General features: G+C 41.4%; 1 protein-coding gene across 4 annotated transcripts in view; it reads left to right on the top strand.

The window, feature by feature from the left end:
- The window catches only part of USF3 (upstream transcription factor family member 3), a 58287-nt gene extending 43104 nt beyond the window's left edge, over window positions 1–15183 (top strand). For 2 of the 4 annotated variants that reach the window (XM_053903350.1, XM_053903349.1), the window contains 2 exons: window positions 378–474; window positions 3133–15183. In XM_053903350.1, the coding sequence (XP_053759325.1) occupies window positions 387–474; window positions 3133–9599 (6555 nt within the window). In that variant the 5' untranslated portion in view covers window positions 378–386 and the 3' untranslated portion in view covers window positions 9600–15183. The remainder of the gene's footprint in view (window positions 1–377; window positions 475–3132) is intronic. The other 2 variants (XM_053903351.1, XM_019448406.2) reach the window with 1 other exon arrangement.
- The last annotated feature ends 1764 nt before the right edge of the window (window positions 15184–16947 follow it).

Raw genomic sequence — 16947 nt, 5'->3', positions numbered from 1 at the left:
CACAAACATTCAGTTCATAGGACAGAGTGACCTTTGCCATCTCTCTGGGCCCCTCTTTACTCTGTTTTATTTTTTCTTCCTAGCACTTAGCCCTACCCAACTGTATGTATGGAAAATACTCCTGAAGGTCAGGAATTTTCTCCGTTTTGTTTATTACATCCCCAGTGCCTAGAAACAGAGCCTGACGCATAGTGGCTGTTCAAATTTAAATACTTAGTAAATGAAAAATGAACAGCAGAAGCATTTGAATATGGCGCCCATTTTAAATTTTGAAAAGATACATATCACATATATGTGATAAAACCAAAGCTTTAAGTTTCTTCTGGCAAGTTCTTACTCTTCAGTGAAACTTTTAAGTGGTTAATTCTCTTTGGCAGAGCAAGAATATGATCCTGGACCAAGCCTTTAAATATATAACAGAACTGAAAAGGCAAAATGATGAACTCCTGCTTAATGGAGGAAACAATGAACAAGGTAAAGATTTGAAGATTCTTCATTTTTGTTGTTTTTTCAGTGTTCAGGTCTTCGTGTCACAGGGCAACTTATATGAGGATACAGAGGCTTTTTTTGACCAGACACATTGTTAAGATTGTCCATGCATTCGGTGGGCCAGAGAATAGTGTTGCAAATAAATTCATCTTAGTTTACCTCTTTTCCCTCTTCTGTGAGCAACTCTAATCTTGCAGGCATACATAAGTTTGATTTTGGACTCTTCCGTGCACTTCATATTTGCTGAACTCATGAGACAAATAATGCTGGATCGCTTTTATTCCACTTGGATCTTCCAGCTAGGGGAATCCCGTGAGAGGATATAGGGGAGAGTCCTGCTCAGTGTAACTTAAAAACAAAACAAAGACCTGCCTGGGCCAAGATTTAACTGTGACTTAACTCAAAAGGTCAAAACATTCCGTTCATAATTGTTTATACTGCATGTAATGTGTGTATCAGACTGCCTGATCATTTAATGAAATTTGATTTTTATTATTTTTTAGATAATTACATTAAAAATTAAGTTTTTATTTTAATTCCAGTACAGTTAATACATAATGTTATATTAGTTTCAGGTATACTGAAATTTGATTTTTAATTAGAAGTGACATTTTTATGCTATATAAGTTCTGTTTTTCCATTTGCACTAGAGAGATTTCCTTGTAAGAGCTGAAAAGAAAAATGCCAGGCAAGTGAAAAGCTCAGAATGGTAGGCAGTTTGAATTGTCCTTTATTTATGGCTCTGACAAAAACGGAGAAAGAATTTCCTGGGACAACTCAGTAGGTCACCTTAAAAGGAGAGGAACAAAGGTAGAATTTGCTGAGGTGGGGGCAGTGTTGGGCTACGTTTATTGTATATCCAGAAGGTCAGCATTCTGAATTCTCTTTGCTTGCCTTAAGTTAGATGACAGCTTACCCCCTCCCCCACGTCAGCTGTCTTTTACAGTCCAGGCCCTGTTTTATGATGCTGTTAGGTAGTTAGATTCATCATACATGTTTGGTAAGCACTCTGAGGCATCCCATAGAAGAGATATTAAGACTGGAATGATGTGTAGACTTTTCTAAGGAGAGCTTCTTTGGTTTCACACCCCAGAGGCTGAGGCAGTTGAGTTACATTAGGGAAAAGGGAACGTTTTGGAAAAATATAAGTTGCGTAGGGCTCAGGAAAGGCTGAACAGGTAGGCCAGGGCTTGGGGCAGCACCTGAGGCAGCTTAAGTCTCACTACATTGTCATCTCTGTCACCATCCTTTCTTTGGCTCTTTTTTGTGCATCTGCTCTCTTCTCTTTTCTCCTCCCAGAAACTTCCCACATATCCTCTGTCCATAAGACAGGCTGGGTCGTAGTCTGAGCAGCGGCCTTGGGAATCAGGCCCACCTGGGTTGAGTTTCATCTTCACTTATGCACTCAGTACCTGTGGCTATTTACTTCACCTCTCCGATCTCAGTTTCCCCATCTTAAAATGAAGATAATCACAGCACGTGTCTGGTTGACTTTAGACAAATTTATGTAATTACTCTGAGTCTGTTTCTCACATCTTAAAATACTGATGAGAGTAGGTAGTTCCCGTCTCATGGTTGTTATGAAGATTAAAAGAAATAATGCAGATAAAGTACTTTGAGTAAAGTTGGCATATAGTAATTACCATCATCATTGTTGTTATTATTATGAAATGAGACAATGAATGAAAAGTGCCAGGCATGTAGTAAGTGTGTAATAAGTGAGGACAATCATCATTATTATTTGGTCCATAAAAATTGTCCCTTAACTTCTGATGCCCATGGCACATTGGCATCATTCTTCTGTGTCTCTTATTTTAAATGTCTGAGAAAAAGAATCCATTAGTCTCAGCTCATCCTTGTCAGAACAGAACTTTTTATTTCAGGCCACTTCACAGGGCATTGGCTTTGAAGATTGGCTGCCTTTGGTGGATGGGGAGGGGAGAGATCTACCACTGTGGCAAGACAGATGGGATGTCTGGAGTCACAGAGCATAAATACCAACAGCAAAGGTTGCCCCAGTAGTAGGATCCATGGGTGAAGTTCTCTCCCTTAGAAAAGAGTAGGGCTGTGACGGTAGCATATGTCCATTGGCCCTGTCAAGGGAGATTGAAGTTCCATTATTGATGCTTTCTTTGGTGCTCTACTACTTTACCTTCAACCTGTTCCACTGTCTCTGGCATTTCAAAGAGTAAAATAGAAGTGAGTTTAAAGCCATTTATAAAAGAGATTGACTATTACCACCACAAGTAATGTTAGCTGTTATAGCATGTAAATGCTATTATATTGATATTCAGTGTTATTTTCCTAGCATGTGACCATGATATCAGTGTGCCTTCCCTTCTTTTACCTTGGTAGCTGCCCCATTGGGAATTTTTGAATTGGGAATTTTGAGATTTCTACATTATGAGTAATTTCTGACCTTACTTTTAAAGATATTTATTTTTAAAAGGATAGGATAGAGGCTTGTTACACCAATGTAAAAAGGAGAAAGAACTTGCATTAGAAAAGAACTGAAGATTCTCAGATGAGGTATTTCGAAATGCTAGAATTAGACTTTGGTAGTTAGCACACAGTTTTTTCTTAAGTTACTGTAAGTACTGACACTACCAGGTAATTGTTTCATTTTTATTTTTAATATTGTAGCTGAAGAAATTAAAAAGCTACGTAAACAATTGGAAGAAATTCAAAAAGAAAATGGCCGATATATTGAATTACTGAAAGCAAATGACATATGCCTATATGATGACCCTACAATCCACTGGAAAGGAAATCTTAAAAACTCAAAGGTCTCTGTTGTTATTCCCAGTGATCAGGTTCAAAAAAATATCATTGTTTATTCCAACGGGAGTCAGCCTTGTGGAAATAGCCAGGGAACAGCTGTTCAGGGGATAACCTTTAATGTTGGTCATAATTTACAAAAGCAGACCGCCAATGTGGTGCCAGTACAGAGGACTTGCAATCTTGTGACTCCTGTGTCTATTTCTGGAGTTTACCCTTCTGAAAACAAGCCATGGCATCAGACCACAGTTTCTGCATTGGCTGCCAACCAGCCTGTTCCTCTTTGTCTTCCTGCTACCATTCCTGCTCAAAATATTCTCGAGCTTTCCACCTCTGAAAGCGAATCAAGCGTGCTTGGTGCCACCAACGGCCCACTGATCGCAGTTCCCATTGGGCCTGAACCTCACCAACATCGTTCCGTGCACACGTGTCTAAGTGATCAAAGTTCTCCTGAAAATAAGAATGGGCAAGAGAGCCCCAAATTATTGAAGAAAACAGTCCCTTGTGCCACAGGCGTCCCCACCACTTCCTCAGCGACTGCCACTAAAGTGCACCACGGAAGCCAGTCCTGCCTGAGCATCCAGGATTTCAGAAATGATTTTCAAACCACCTTTGTTGTCTCAGTTACCACCACAGTCTGTTCCCAGCCTCCCAGATCTGCAGGTGATGCTTGTCCAGTGAGCATCAGCAAGGGTGCAGACTCGGCGAGTGTTACTGCAGCGGTGGCCCCTTCTGCCCCTGCAGGAGGGAAGACCACCACTCCTGTAAGCACTCTTTCTGCAAACCCTTTGGACAATAGTTGGACTCTTTCTTGTTCTTTGCCTTCTTCCAGTGTTAGTGCTTCGGATTTGAAAAACATTAATAGCCTTACCCGAATTTCCTCCGCTGGAAACACACAGACGACGTGGACTACTTTGCAACTGGCGGGAAACACTATTCAGCCCTTAAGCCAGACACCTTCTTCTGCAGTGACTCCGGTATTAAATGAGTCTGGTAGCAGCCCTCCCACGACCAGCCACAGTAGACATGTCGCTACGGGCATCAACGTGAATAATTCCTTTCCCGCAGATGGGCAGGTGGTTGAGCAAGTAGTTGTCACCTTGCCTTCTTGTCCATCTTTACCTATGCAGCCACTAATTGCCCAACCACAAGTTAAATCTCAGCCTCCAAAAAGTATCCTTCCATTGAATTCAGCAATGCAGGTGATTCAGATGGCTCAGCCAGTTGGGTCGGCTGTGAATGCAGCTACAGCTAATCAAAATGTTATCATTCTTCAGCCCCCCAGCACCACCCCTTGCCCAACAGTGATGAGAGCAGAGGTTCCCAACCAAACAGTAGGTCAGCAGATAGTGATCATACAGGCAGCTAATCAGAATCCTTTGCCGCTCCTCTCAGCTCCACCTCCTGGTTCTGTTCGACTCCCTGTCAGTGGAGCCAATGCTCTACTAGGGTCTAATAGTTCAGTGCAAAATGTTTCGACCCCCCAGACTTTTGGAGGAAAGCATCTTGTCCATATATTACCAAGACCTTCATCTCTATCAACATCTAGTTCAACACAAACTTTTTCTGTTACCATGTCAAACCAACAACAGCCTCAAACCATTTCTTTAAATGGACAGCTCTTTGCTTTGCAGCCTGTGATGTCCTCATCAGGAACTACAAATCAAACCCCTATGCAAATTATCCAACCCACCACCAGCGAAGATCCAAACACCAATGTTGCCCTGAATACATTTGGAGCTTTGGCCAGCCTCAATCAAAGCATATCACAGATGGCTGGGCAGAGCTGTGTACAGTTGTCTATTAGCCAGCCTGCCAATCCCCCAACTGCCGCAAGTAGTCAAACCATCCCAGTTCACAGTGTTTCATTAACAACAACGGTAGCATCTCCCATGACAACCGATAATTCTGCCACACTACCCAGTACTTATAGTCTGGTAACTACTCCCTCAGTGAACACTGTAGCTTGTTTACCTAATGTGAAGTCAAAAAGGTTTAAGAAGCCAGGTGCCAAGAAACACTTAGCAGCTCACAAGTCCGCATGTCCCCCGAATCCAGTCAGAGAGGTGGGCAAGTTAGCCTGCCCCGGCACTGAAGCCACAGCAGAGCCGTCATGTGGTGATGGACTGCTGGAAAGCCTCCCTGTCGTGTTACCGTCTGTCACCATGTCCCAGGCAAATTGTGTGAGTGTTTCTGGTTCACATTCTTTGGATGTTCTGAATCCTGAATCCGTGATACCCGAATCTGTCCCCAAATCTAAGTCAACAGAAGAGTCTAGCTCACCCTCCCAAGCATCTGTAACGAGTGAACATTTTGTAATGGCCCCAGCAAAATCCAAAGATTCTGCCCCCATTCTGCAGCAAGAGGCATCTCAGGATAAGCCACCAGCTAGTTTGACATTGTCAGATGCTGCCAAATCCTGCACTTCAGCCAGCGTGTTGATTCCATCTCCAAATGATCCCCACCTTTTGGTTTCTCAGGTTTCTGGGCTCTCATCCACCACTAGCACTACAAGCACTGACTGTGCTTCTGAGGTAGAAATCATTGCTGAACCTTGCAGGGTGGAGCAAGACTCATCAGATACGATGCAAACGACAGGTCTGTTAAAGGGGCAGGGTTTGACTGCATTGCTGTCTGGTCTTGCTAAAGAAAAAGACCCTCAGAAATTGTCTCTTTCGGTGCCGGTGGACCATCCTGACTTTCCTTCTGAAAATTCTAAAATGGCGGATTCAAGTGTCGATTTACATCCCAAACAGGAGCTGTTACTGATGAACAGTGATGACAGAGGTCCGGGGCAACACCACTCCTGCGTCCCTGATCAGGAGGTTATTAATGGCTCTTTGCTTGTCAGCAGGCAGGCCGACTCTCCCATGTCCACCAGCTCTGGCAGTAGTCGTAGTTTCTCAGTTGCATCCATGCTTCCTGAAACAACGAGAGAGGATGTCACCAGCAATGCAACAACGAATACCTGTGACAGCTGTACCTTTGTAGAGCAAACTGATATAGTTGCTCTTGCTGCAAGAGCTATTTTTGACCAGGAGAACCTTGAGAAGGGAAGAGCTGGCACCCAGGCTGATATGAGGGAGGTTACTTCAAAGCCTTCTGAAGCCTCACCTTTAGAGGGAGACCAGCCTTTCAAAACACAGATGTCTAAAGAGAGTGGCCCAGGACAGGCAGAAGCAACACCAAATGAATTTAATTCTCAGGACTCAATCGAAGCAACTGTGGATAGATCCCTCGGAAAACCAAGTTGTTCTGTAGGAATCAAAACATCAAATGCCTCTTTACAGGTTTCGACTTCTCAGCCACCAAGCATCACCAGTTTAAGTGTCAATAATCTTATCCACCAGAGCACCATCAGCCATCCTCTGGTCAGCTGTGCTGGTCTATCCCAAACTGCAGAGCAAGCACCTGTTCCGGCAACGGTTAATCTGACCGTTGCATCTAGTTCCTACGGTGGTCAGCCTCCCGGGCCAGCTCTGATGACCGAATATTCCCAAGAACAGCTAAACACCATTACTGGCACCATACCAAATCCACAGGTTCAAGAGCCACTCTTAAAGCCAAGTCAGGAAAGCCGCAAAGACTCTGCCAAGCGTGCTGTCCAAGACGACCTTTTATTGTCTTCAGCTAAACGTCAAAAGCACTGTCAGCCAGCCCCGCTGAGGCTTGAAGCTATGTCGCTGATGAACCGCACTCCGGACAGCATTTCTGATCAGACTCAGATGATGGTCAGTCAGCTCCCTCCCAACTCTGCAAACTCTGTTGTGCCTATTAGCAACCCAGCACATGGAGATGGCCTCGCACGATTATTTCCACCGAGTAACAATTTTGGGGCCCCTGCATTGAGACAAACGGAAGTTCAATGCAGTTCTCAGAATTCAGTTACCGAGCAGCAGCAAACCCAGGCCAGTCAACATCTCCAGGCCCTGCAACAGCATGTTCCAGCCCAAGGGGTATCTCACCTGCACGGTAACCACCTCTACTTAAAGCAGCAGCAGCAGCAGCAGCAGCAGCAGCAGCAGCAAGCAGGACAGTTAAGAGAGAGGCATCACTTGTACCAACTGCAGCGTCACGCGCCTCATGCAGAGAGCTCTGTCCACTCTCAGCCACATAATGTCCACCAACAGAGAACTCTCCAGCAGGAAGTCCAGATGCAGAAAAAGAGGAATCTCGTTCAGGGCACTCAGGCCTCTCAGCTTTCCTTACAACCAAAGCACCATGGAACTGACCAGTCCCGCCCCAAGAGTGGTCAGCCACATCCCCACCATCAGCAGATACAGCAACAGATGCAGCAACATTTTGGAAGTTCCCAGCCAGAGAAGAGTTGTGAAAACCCTTCGACCAGCCGGAGCCACCACAACCATCCCCAGAACCATCTCAGTCAAGATATGATACACCAGCAGCAGGATGTTGGAAGCAGGCAGCAAGGTTCGGGGGTTTCTTCTGAACATGTATCTGGGCATAATCCATTGCAGAGGCTTTTGACTTCAAGGGGCATAGAGCAACAAATGGTGTCCCAGCCCAGTATCGTGACTAGGCCTTCAGACATGCCCTGTACTCCACACAGGCCAGAGAGAAATAGAGTTTCAAGTTATTCTGCCGAGGCACTTATTGGAAAGACATCTTCTAACTCAGAGCAGAGAATGGGCATGTCACTTCAGGGTTCCAGAGTTTCAGATCAGCTTGAAATGAGAAGCTATCTTGATGTTCCCAGAAATAAGAGTTTGGCCGTTCACAATATGCAGGGTCGCGTGGACCATACTGTTGCCTCGGATATCCGCCTTACTGACTGTCAGACGTTTAAACCAAGTGGAGCCAGTCAGCAGCCCCAGAGTAATTTTGAAGTACAGTCTTCAAGAAATAGTGAAATAGGTAACCCGGTATCATCATTGAGGAGTATGCAGTCCCAGGCTTTTCGAATTAGTCAAAACCCTGGTCCACCACCAATCGACCGCCAAAAGAGATTATCTTATCCACCAGTTCAGAGTATTCCGACAGGAAATGCCATCCCACCAAGGGACAGTGAGAACACATGCCACCAGAGTTTCATGCAGAGTTTACTTGCCCCTCACCTTGGTGATCAGGTCCTTGGAAGCCAGAGGTCACTCTCAGAACATCAGAGGAACACACAGTGTGGTCCATCCTCTGCAATTGACTATAATTGTCCCCCAACCCATGAAAGTGTCCATATTAGAAGAGAGAGTGAGAGTCAAAACAGGGAGAGTTGTGACATGTCCCTAGGTGCGATTAACACCAGGAACAGCACCCTGAATATTCCTTTCTCAAGTTCTTCTTCTTCAGGAGATATTCAGGGTCGAAACACAAGTCCCAATGTGTCTGTACAGAAGTCCAATCCCATGAGGATAACTGATAGTCATGGGACCAAGGGCCACATGAACCCTCCGGTCACAACCAACATGCATGGGGTTGCAAGGCCAGCTTTGCCCCATCCGTCTGTGTCTCACGGAAATGCTGAACAAGGGCCTCCTGTACGTCCAACTAACTCTTCAGTTCCCCAGCGATCAAGGCATCCCTTGCAAGATAGCAGTGGTTCCAAAATTCGTCAACCTGAAAGGAATCGTTCCGGAAACCAAAGACATAGTAATGTCTTTGACCCAAGTCTTCCCCATCTTCCTCTGTCCACTAGTGGCAGTATGATTCTTGGACGCCAACAAGCCACTACAGAGAAGAGAGGAAGTATTGTTCGTTTCATGCCCGATAGCCCACAAGTACCTAATGATAACTCAGCGCCTGACCAGCATACACTATCACAAAATTTCGGTTTTCCTTTTATTCCCGAGGGTGGCATGAATCCACCAATAAATGCTAATACTTCTTTCATTCCACAGGTTACTCAGCCTAGTGCCACTCGAACGCCAGCTCTTATCCCTGTAGATCCCCAAAATACTCTGCCGTCCTTCTATCCCCCCTACTCCCCTGCTCATCCTACACTGTCTAATGATATTTCCATCCCCTATTTTTCTAATCAAATGTTCTCAAATCCTAGCACTGAGAAAGTAAACAGTGGAAGCTTAAATAACCGATTTGGATCAATTCTGTCTCCTCCTAGACCTGTTGGTTTTGCTCAACCAAGTTTTCCTCTGCTCCCTGACATGCCACCAATGCACATGACCAATTCTCACTTGTCTAACTTTAATATGACATCTTTGTTTCCAGAAATAGCTACAGCTCTTCCCGATGGCTCGGCAATGTCACCTTTGCTTACAATAGCAAACTCCTCTGCCTCTGACTCTTCCAAGCAGTCCTCAAACAGACCTGCCCACAACATAAGCCATATTTTAGGTCATGACTGCAGTTCAGCTGTTTAAATACTGATAGACTAAATGTAAATGTATCGGGTGAGATTACAAATGTGTTTGTGTGTGCATGCACACATAATGCACATGGTGAGGGAGGTGGTGTGTGTGTGTGTGTATGTCTTTGTGTTTGTGTAATCAGTTTCCAGTTATCTTCCGAATGTAGGGAAGCCACGTCAGAGATGATGCGAATACTGGGTTGCCAGCAACAAACTATCTTTCATTTTTAACTGCACGGTGTGCTTTTTAAGTTTTTCAAGCGGAGTTGCATTTTCAAGTTTGATTTGTAATCTTATATTCCCTAAATACTTACCAGCTGGAAGTTGGGGGAAAATCCCTTTGGCGTGTGTGGGGTAGTAGGAAAGAACCTAGATTTTAAATTTGATTGCTGATCATTTGTAAAATAGATAACTTGAGGTATTTGAGTTGCTCTCCAAAAATACAGACACTTCGATATAACGCAGTGGCTCATCACCAAGTGCTTGGCTGATGACAGCATCTAGAACGGTTTCTTGCCCCTGGCAGGTATTGAATTAATGTAGAATGAATGTCCATGGTTCAAATCAAGCAGTTAGCAAATAAATGAGTTGCTCGATCAGCCTTTACTCCCAAGGTTTGCTGTAGGTAGAGGCTTCTTTCTTAATGATAATAATGCCTAAGCTATCTGAATTTTAATGTCTCATTCTTCAAATTAGGGAGCCATGTTATCTTTCAGTGTGCCAAGATCCTGGAAAGCAAAGGTCTTCCTTACTTAGCCTTAAAAATAGCAATCTGAAAAGCAAAGTACATAGACTTTGTCCATTTTGTGCTTGCATTTTTGCATCAGGTCCTAAGGATAAAAGCAGTTGTATTGCAGAATTTTACATGTGTTTTGGCAAAGATTGTTGCTTCATCGGTGAACTTTGTTTTTAACATTTTCTTCATTCTATTTATTTGAGCTTGAAATGCTTTCTTTTATATTTGTTAATCATTAGGGACTGCTCAGTAAATAGTGTGTTTGGAATTTACACAGTTATATGAGCCTTACTTTTTAAATATTTCTGAGCAGAGTCTTAAGCTCTGTCAGTGTTTTCATTTATTGATATTTATATTTAAAAGATGGCATTGTATGTTACATTATTACCCCATATAGTAGAATTGTAATGAGAAGACGAATTTGTTCATTATTTTTCCTGATGGTAGATGTGAAATGGTGCTTCAAAAAATTGTCTCTGTATATGTCTCTGTGTGTGAGTGTGTGGGGGGAGGGGGAGAAGGGGGACAGAACACAGACATAGATTTGAAAATATAAACTGGTCCTTTAAAAATTGGCCTGCCATCTGGAAATGGAAATTGAGACCTGAGACCTGCTGAAGTATTGGAAAACTGGATGTTAGGGTTTTTAAAAGCCCCACAGAAGTTAATTAATTATGTACACACACACACACACACACACACACACACACACACACACACACTCATATATTGAATTTTGAAAACTTAAAAAAAACCTCTGAAAACAACCATATATACTCATATTCTCAAACCTATTACTTTTTGTTGTTGTTATATTCTGCCAAATATAGGATCAAGTGGGAGAGATACATATACATGGTTCTGTCTGCTCTGTTAATAAAGTAAACCCAAGAGCCAGCATTTTATTTTTTCCTCCTTAAAAATGCCTTCTCAGGCTGGGTCAGAGCTGTTAACTCTGGCGAATACCTCTTGTGAAGACTCAGTGGAAGGGTCACGTGTGCCTCTTGAACTGTTCTTACCAAACTTTCCTCCCTCCTCCTGCTGCTGACTGAAGCAGCCTCCTGGGAGCAAGAAAAAAAAATGTAAACAAGAAAAGCTTCTGTATTTTCTCCTTCAAAATACTCATGGGGAAGAATAGGAGTTACTTAAATAAGACAACAGATAAACACAGTAGTTAAAACTTTTAATTGAGGGGAAACATGAGATTTATGGCTTGTTTTTTAATTGAGTTTTAGGTTGTAACATTCAAGTTTTTCTCTGTACTTGAAAGGTCCAGCCTGCCAATTTCAAGAAAGGTAGTGTTCAATATGTTTGGTTATTCATTCTCCCTTCCTCCGTCTCTCTGTCTCTCTGTCTCTGACACACACACACACACGCGCATGCATGCACGCACGCACGCACAGCGTGGTGGCTATTGAGTCCTGAAGAACTGGGCACTGTTAGATAGAACGAAGGTAACAGGCTAAGGAGAAGATCAATTTGAACATTGCAATAGAAAGGCCTCAAAGCCTGGCACTTTCAGGTATTTCTCTGTTGCATTGATTTTATTTTTCTGCTCAGCCCTGTTCAGAGATAGCATTTACATATTTCAGAGCTTTCATTCCAAGAATGTACTTTGATCTCAAATGAGCCCCTACCCCTAAGTAAGGCTTATTTGACCCTCTGAAGAAAGATATGACTCTCTGCAAATAATTTGGCTCCTGCTTACATGTAGCTCTAATTATCTTACAGACATGTGCATATATATGTAAGAGATCATTGTATATATGGACTCAGTTCTGAAAGTGTTCAGAGAAGAGTAATCTTATTTGATTTAAAAGCATGAGTGTACAAGATTTATCAGCAGTATATTAAGTATTTGATAATTAGAGCTAAATGATTTGGGGGAGGAATTTTATTTAATATCTAGCAATCTCTGGATATAATTTTTGGCAAAGGTATGGCAGAAAACAAATAGTAAACTTTAATGTTATTCTTGGCTTGCTCATATATGACTATAGAATGTAAAACCATTTCCACAGATAATTTTGTAATTTATGAAAATACACAAACATACAAACCTATGAATCATAAATGAGAGTCATTGATTAAATTGTTTTTCTCTCTTTTAGTGTTACTGATCACATAGAATCAATTAGAGAAAGTAGTTGACTCTGACCATTTAACACAGTAACTTCTAATGAAGTGAAAAATTTCAGATACTTCATCCTGTATAAACTTTTAATATGTCAATCATGGATAAAAGAAATCAAGTTTGATGTCATTTCTCTTTTTGGGATATTTTATACCACTTCAGGAAATTTATTTTTGTTTATATCATAAGACCTTTTGGGGGGACCAGGGATGGCATCTTTTTTCTAAGTAAGGAGCCACATCCCCCAGTGATCATGCTTTATAAAATTTAACATATTAGAACTGTGGAAAGAGAAGAATGAGGAGGGAATATTCTTTTGCAGCAATTTCCATTTACGTATCAGGGTGAACTGCAATAAAGATCCATTTTTAAAAATCAGCCTTCTTAAAATACAAAATTATTTAAACATTTTAAAGATAATTAATTTGCCTTGCTCTTGCCTTCTAACATTATTCATATCATGGAAAGGCTGAAATTTATACTCCAAAAAAATGTGGAAACGTGTTTTAATGGAGGTAAGGTTGTAAAATTTTGAGAAAGGATAAAGACTCACTAATAAGCATCTTCTCAGCTTTGTCCTCCCTTTGATAGATAGGTACCGAGGCTCCTCTTTTCTTCCATCTGCTGCGAGTCAGCAGGTGGCAGGGAACCTGCTCATTTCCTTAGGATGATTACTTCTCTGCCTTGAAATGTTTATTGGGCCCACCAATCTACTGGATCATTGTGTGACAGTGAGTCGTGCTCCTAAATCAGTGAGTGAGTCCCAGTTCCTGGCTTTGGGAACCACTGTATCTCCTATTCTATCAAGAGGTAACAAGAATTTCTTGAAACAAAGTTAGTTCAGAATTAATTTAAGATACTGAATGCGCCATACAGTTAGTTCTCTTCCTTGTTTTGATGAGCTTGCTTTGGTTTTTGTTTTTGCTTTTCCTCATGGAGGAGTTTAGAAAGCTCAAAGGTGGTACCTAAATCAGATGGCTTTGGGTTGATACTTTAGGAACCTGGAGGTCGTACTTCTGTTGTCTGTATAAATTCTGCCTTTGCCTGGAGCTAATTGCCTATGGCTGTGTATATCCAGAGGGCAATAATAATAGCCAAATAAACTAGTGTGAAGTTAATCTGTGAGTGATGATTTTATGATACCTATATGCAAGTTAAAGGCCAGAAACTCATTCCTTCTTGAACTACCTTTTTTGGCCAAATGCTATGAACAGAAAAGAGTCCTTTTTTTTTTTTTTTTTTTTTTTTTTGACTTAACCATATTTTGTCTGCATTCTACACCTTCCTGTGTGAGCTTGACGGTGTTTTTACTGGAGTCTGTGGGAGACACCAAGTTTGGATTGGGGCAGTCCAGCATGAGGCCCTTCTTGGACACAGAGCTTCTAGTTCTGCCCACATGCCTCTATCCTGGTACTGCACTTTACTTGAAACTGTGCCTCTGGTCCTAAGACCAGCCATTGGAACATATTACCCACTCCTGTGTTACATAGCAAAGGACCAGTCGGAATGGTACGTGCTGTGTAGTCAAACACCTAGAAGACAAGAACAGCTGATGTTTCTCACTGTTGCCTTATCATTCTCTGAGCCATCTTTGATGCCGATCTTGTAAAAAGTGTACTAGAAGCAAAACTCCTTTTAAACTCAGAGCTTGTAGGTGGTGGTCATTCAACATCCTTGTTTCTGTATTTGCACAAACCCTATCCACCGCAGGGGTCTGGCGCACGCATGTGTTCAGATGCTTCCTAAACACGAGCCCACTTGGGTTGAAAGTGGATATAATATTCAAATTGGTGTTATTTTGGATGATAATCTGCATAATCTGTCACTAGAGATCTCATGAGACATAGAAGATAACTCTTCATTTGTAATTTAACACTTTTAAAGAAGATGATCATAAGTTGTGGGGTTTTCTTTATTTTTTTGGCTCAGTTGTGTATACAGCTTGGCACCATATGATGTCCCAGGAACTTAGAGCTTGCTCCATCTAACTCCTTCTTCACTTCTCTGGATCTCTTTACCCCCATCCCTCAAGTCTTAAAACCATTTTCATCTGTGAGGTCATTGAGGCACTGGACTTGACTATATTGGTAACCTTTAAGGGAGTTAAACTGTTGATCTTCCAAGAAGAAAGGGACCAGACAGTGTTGCTTAAGATGCTGCAGTTGTGTTACTGTGAAGAAAAGATTTGCTTCCACTTTCAGCAGGCTATATATATATATATATATATATATATATTCATTTTGGTAAAAATAGGTGGAAAATCGGAAGACATAATTACCTTCACAAATTATTTATAGATACACTGGGTGAGAGGCTTACTGTAGGGCAGTCGCCAGAAAAAGCTAACTGTAGTCTTTCAATAGTGTAATATTTGTATCTATTCCCATGCCAGCGATGTCTGCTGTGTACTGTGTCCTATTACTGTAAATCACCTGGTTTATAATACTAATGGGAACTAATTTGTTTTGTAATGGAATCCAGAGCAGATATGTATAATATGATCAGGATTGTCCTCCCTGTTGTAAATAAGAATAGGTCCTGTTTATTTTGACATCTTTTTACAAATGCATTGTATTAGGGTGTGAATATTCTGAACCATGCTCTTGTTTAAAGTTTTGAAATTTTTATTGGTAAATGTAACATTTTAATGGTTGTAATAATTATTTGTATAGATATGAATATAGTATTTTATTTAAGAAAATAAACTTTGCATTTTTGCATTGTGAATTCTGTCTTTTCTGATCATTGCCGCGTGCCACCTCAAACCTGGTATTAAAACAACTTGTCTTGTATACCAAAGTTTTCTGTTCAAGGAATCTTCCAGTATTACCACAATGTCTGAAAATGATACTGTGACCCACTTCCCCTGGGGACTGTGTTCCTGATCAAAGAGTCAGCCTCAAATAAACCAGACCAGTGCTATAGTGTTAGAGCAAACTATACACCTCTGTACTCATTGTAAAAAGTAAAATTAGAATCCCAGACCTGGAAGAGTATTGAGAGAAGATTCAGTTAAAGTCGCTATAGTGGAGGAAACTGAAGCACAGAACTTTGGAACCAGAAATGGGTCTTTCAGTATAGCTTCCCACATCAACTTGGTTACTGTTTACAACCATGAAGTTTAAGAGGAAAAAACAAGTTGCAGGGGAGCTCGAACAGCACAAAGTGATAGAAGTTTAAATGCCTATAAATGAAACAATTTCTTGCTTAGGGATACCAAGAGACGTGATAAAAATTGTAAATTAAGGAAATGACAAACCCAAAGTTCAGTACAATGGGTACTTCTTAGGAAAGGAGGGAGGGGGGTTGTATCAAGGATGGGTACATCAAAAGCACTGGTATGTTCCATTGAACCAAATAGTAGATAGGTGTTTGTCTCATTTACACCAGGAGATTTTGTTTTATAAATGAATAAACTATATTCTAATATTAAAATGGGTAAAATGAGGATGTTAGAGATCATTTATTCCCATATCTCAATAAAGCTCTTTTTAAAAAATGTTTATTCAGTTTTGAGAGAGGGAGAGACAGAGACAGAGAGCCAGTGGGGGAGGGGAAGGGGAGAGAAAGAGAGGGAGACACAGAATCTGGAGCAGGCTCCAGGCTCTGAGCTGTCAGCACAGAACCCGATGCGGGGCTCAAACTCACAAACTGTGAGATCATGACCTGAGCCGAAGTCAGACACTTAACCCCCTGAGCCACTCAGTTGCCCCAATAAAGCTGTTTTTTTTTTTTAAGGTATTTCCACAAAGAAAATTTCAAGTGGTTTTACTGGAAAATTACTTTAAATATTAAAGGAAGAAATAACACTGATCTACCATGACATAGAGAAAGAAGGGATCACCTACAAACTTGTTTTAGGAAGTTAACAACTTTGGTACCAAATCTGTCACATTATAGCAAAGGAAAATTATAGACCAATATCCTTAATGAACATAGATGTGAAAATTCTAAAGATGTCCACAAATTGCATCTAGTGATGCAGGGAAAGAATTGTGCATCATGACCAAACAGGATTTACTTCAGGAATACAAGGTTAACATTTTAAAATCAATTTAGGCATCATTGTCTCAGAATAAAGGAGAAAAAAAACTATATGGTAACTCAGTTGATAAAATTCGGCCTCTATTTGTGGTAAAAACTCTAAACAAAATGAGAAGGGAACATTCTCAATCTGAAAAAGCATATCTACAACCCAAACAAAACACCAAACACAGAACTACAGCTCATATTATACCTGATGATCTCCCCCTGAAGTCAGGAACAAGACAAGGATGATCATTATTATTCTGTCTATTCGACATCTTATTGATGTTCCTAGCCAGTGTATTACTGAAGAATAAAGCTCTTCACCCAAAACTATGAAACGTTGCTGGTAGAAATTAAAGGATACAAATATTAAAGCATTTTGTCGCACACCTGAAACTCATTTAACAGGGCAATTATATCTCAATAAAACCATTTAAAATTACTCTAAAGCTCTAACACTTC

This window comes from Panthera pardus, unplaced genomic scaffold, assembly GCF_024362965.1.
Source record: "Panthera pardus isolate Hobbes unplaced genomic scaffold, ASM2436296v1 HiC_scaffold_16, whole genome shotgun sequence".
Classification (NCBI taxonomy): domain Eukaryota; kingdom Metazoa; phylum Chordata; class Mammalia; order Carnivora; family Felidae; genus Panthera; species Panthera pardus.
Note: the sequence above shows the minus strand (reverse complement) of the source record. Positions and strands in the feature narration are given on the sequence as shown.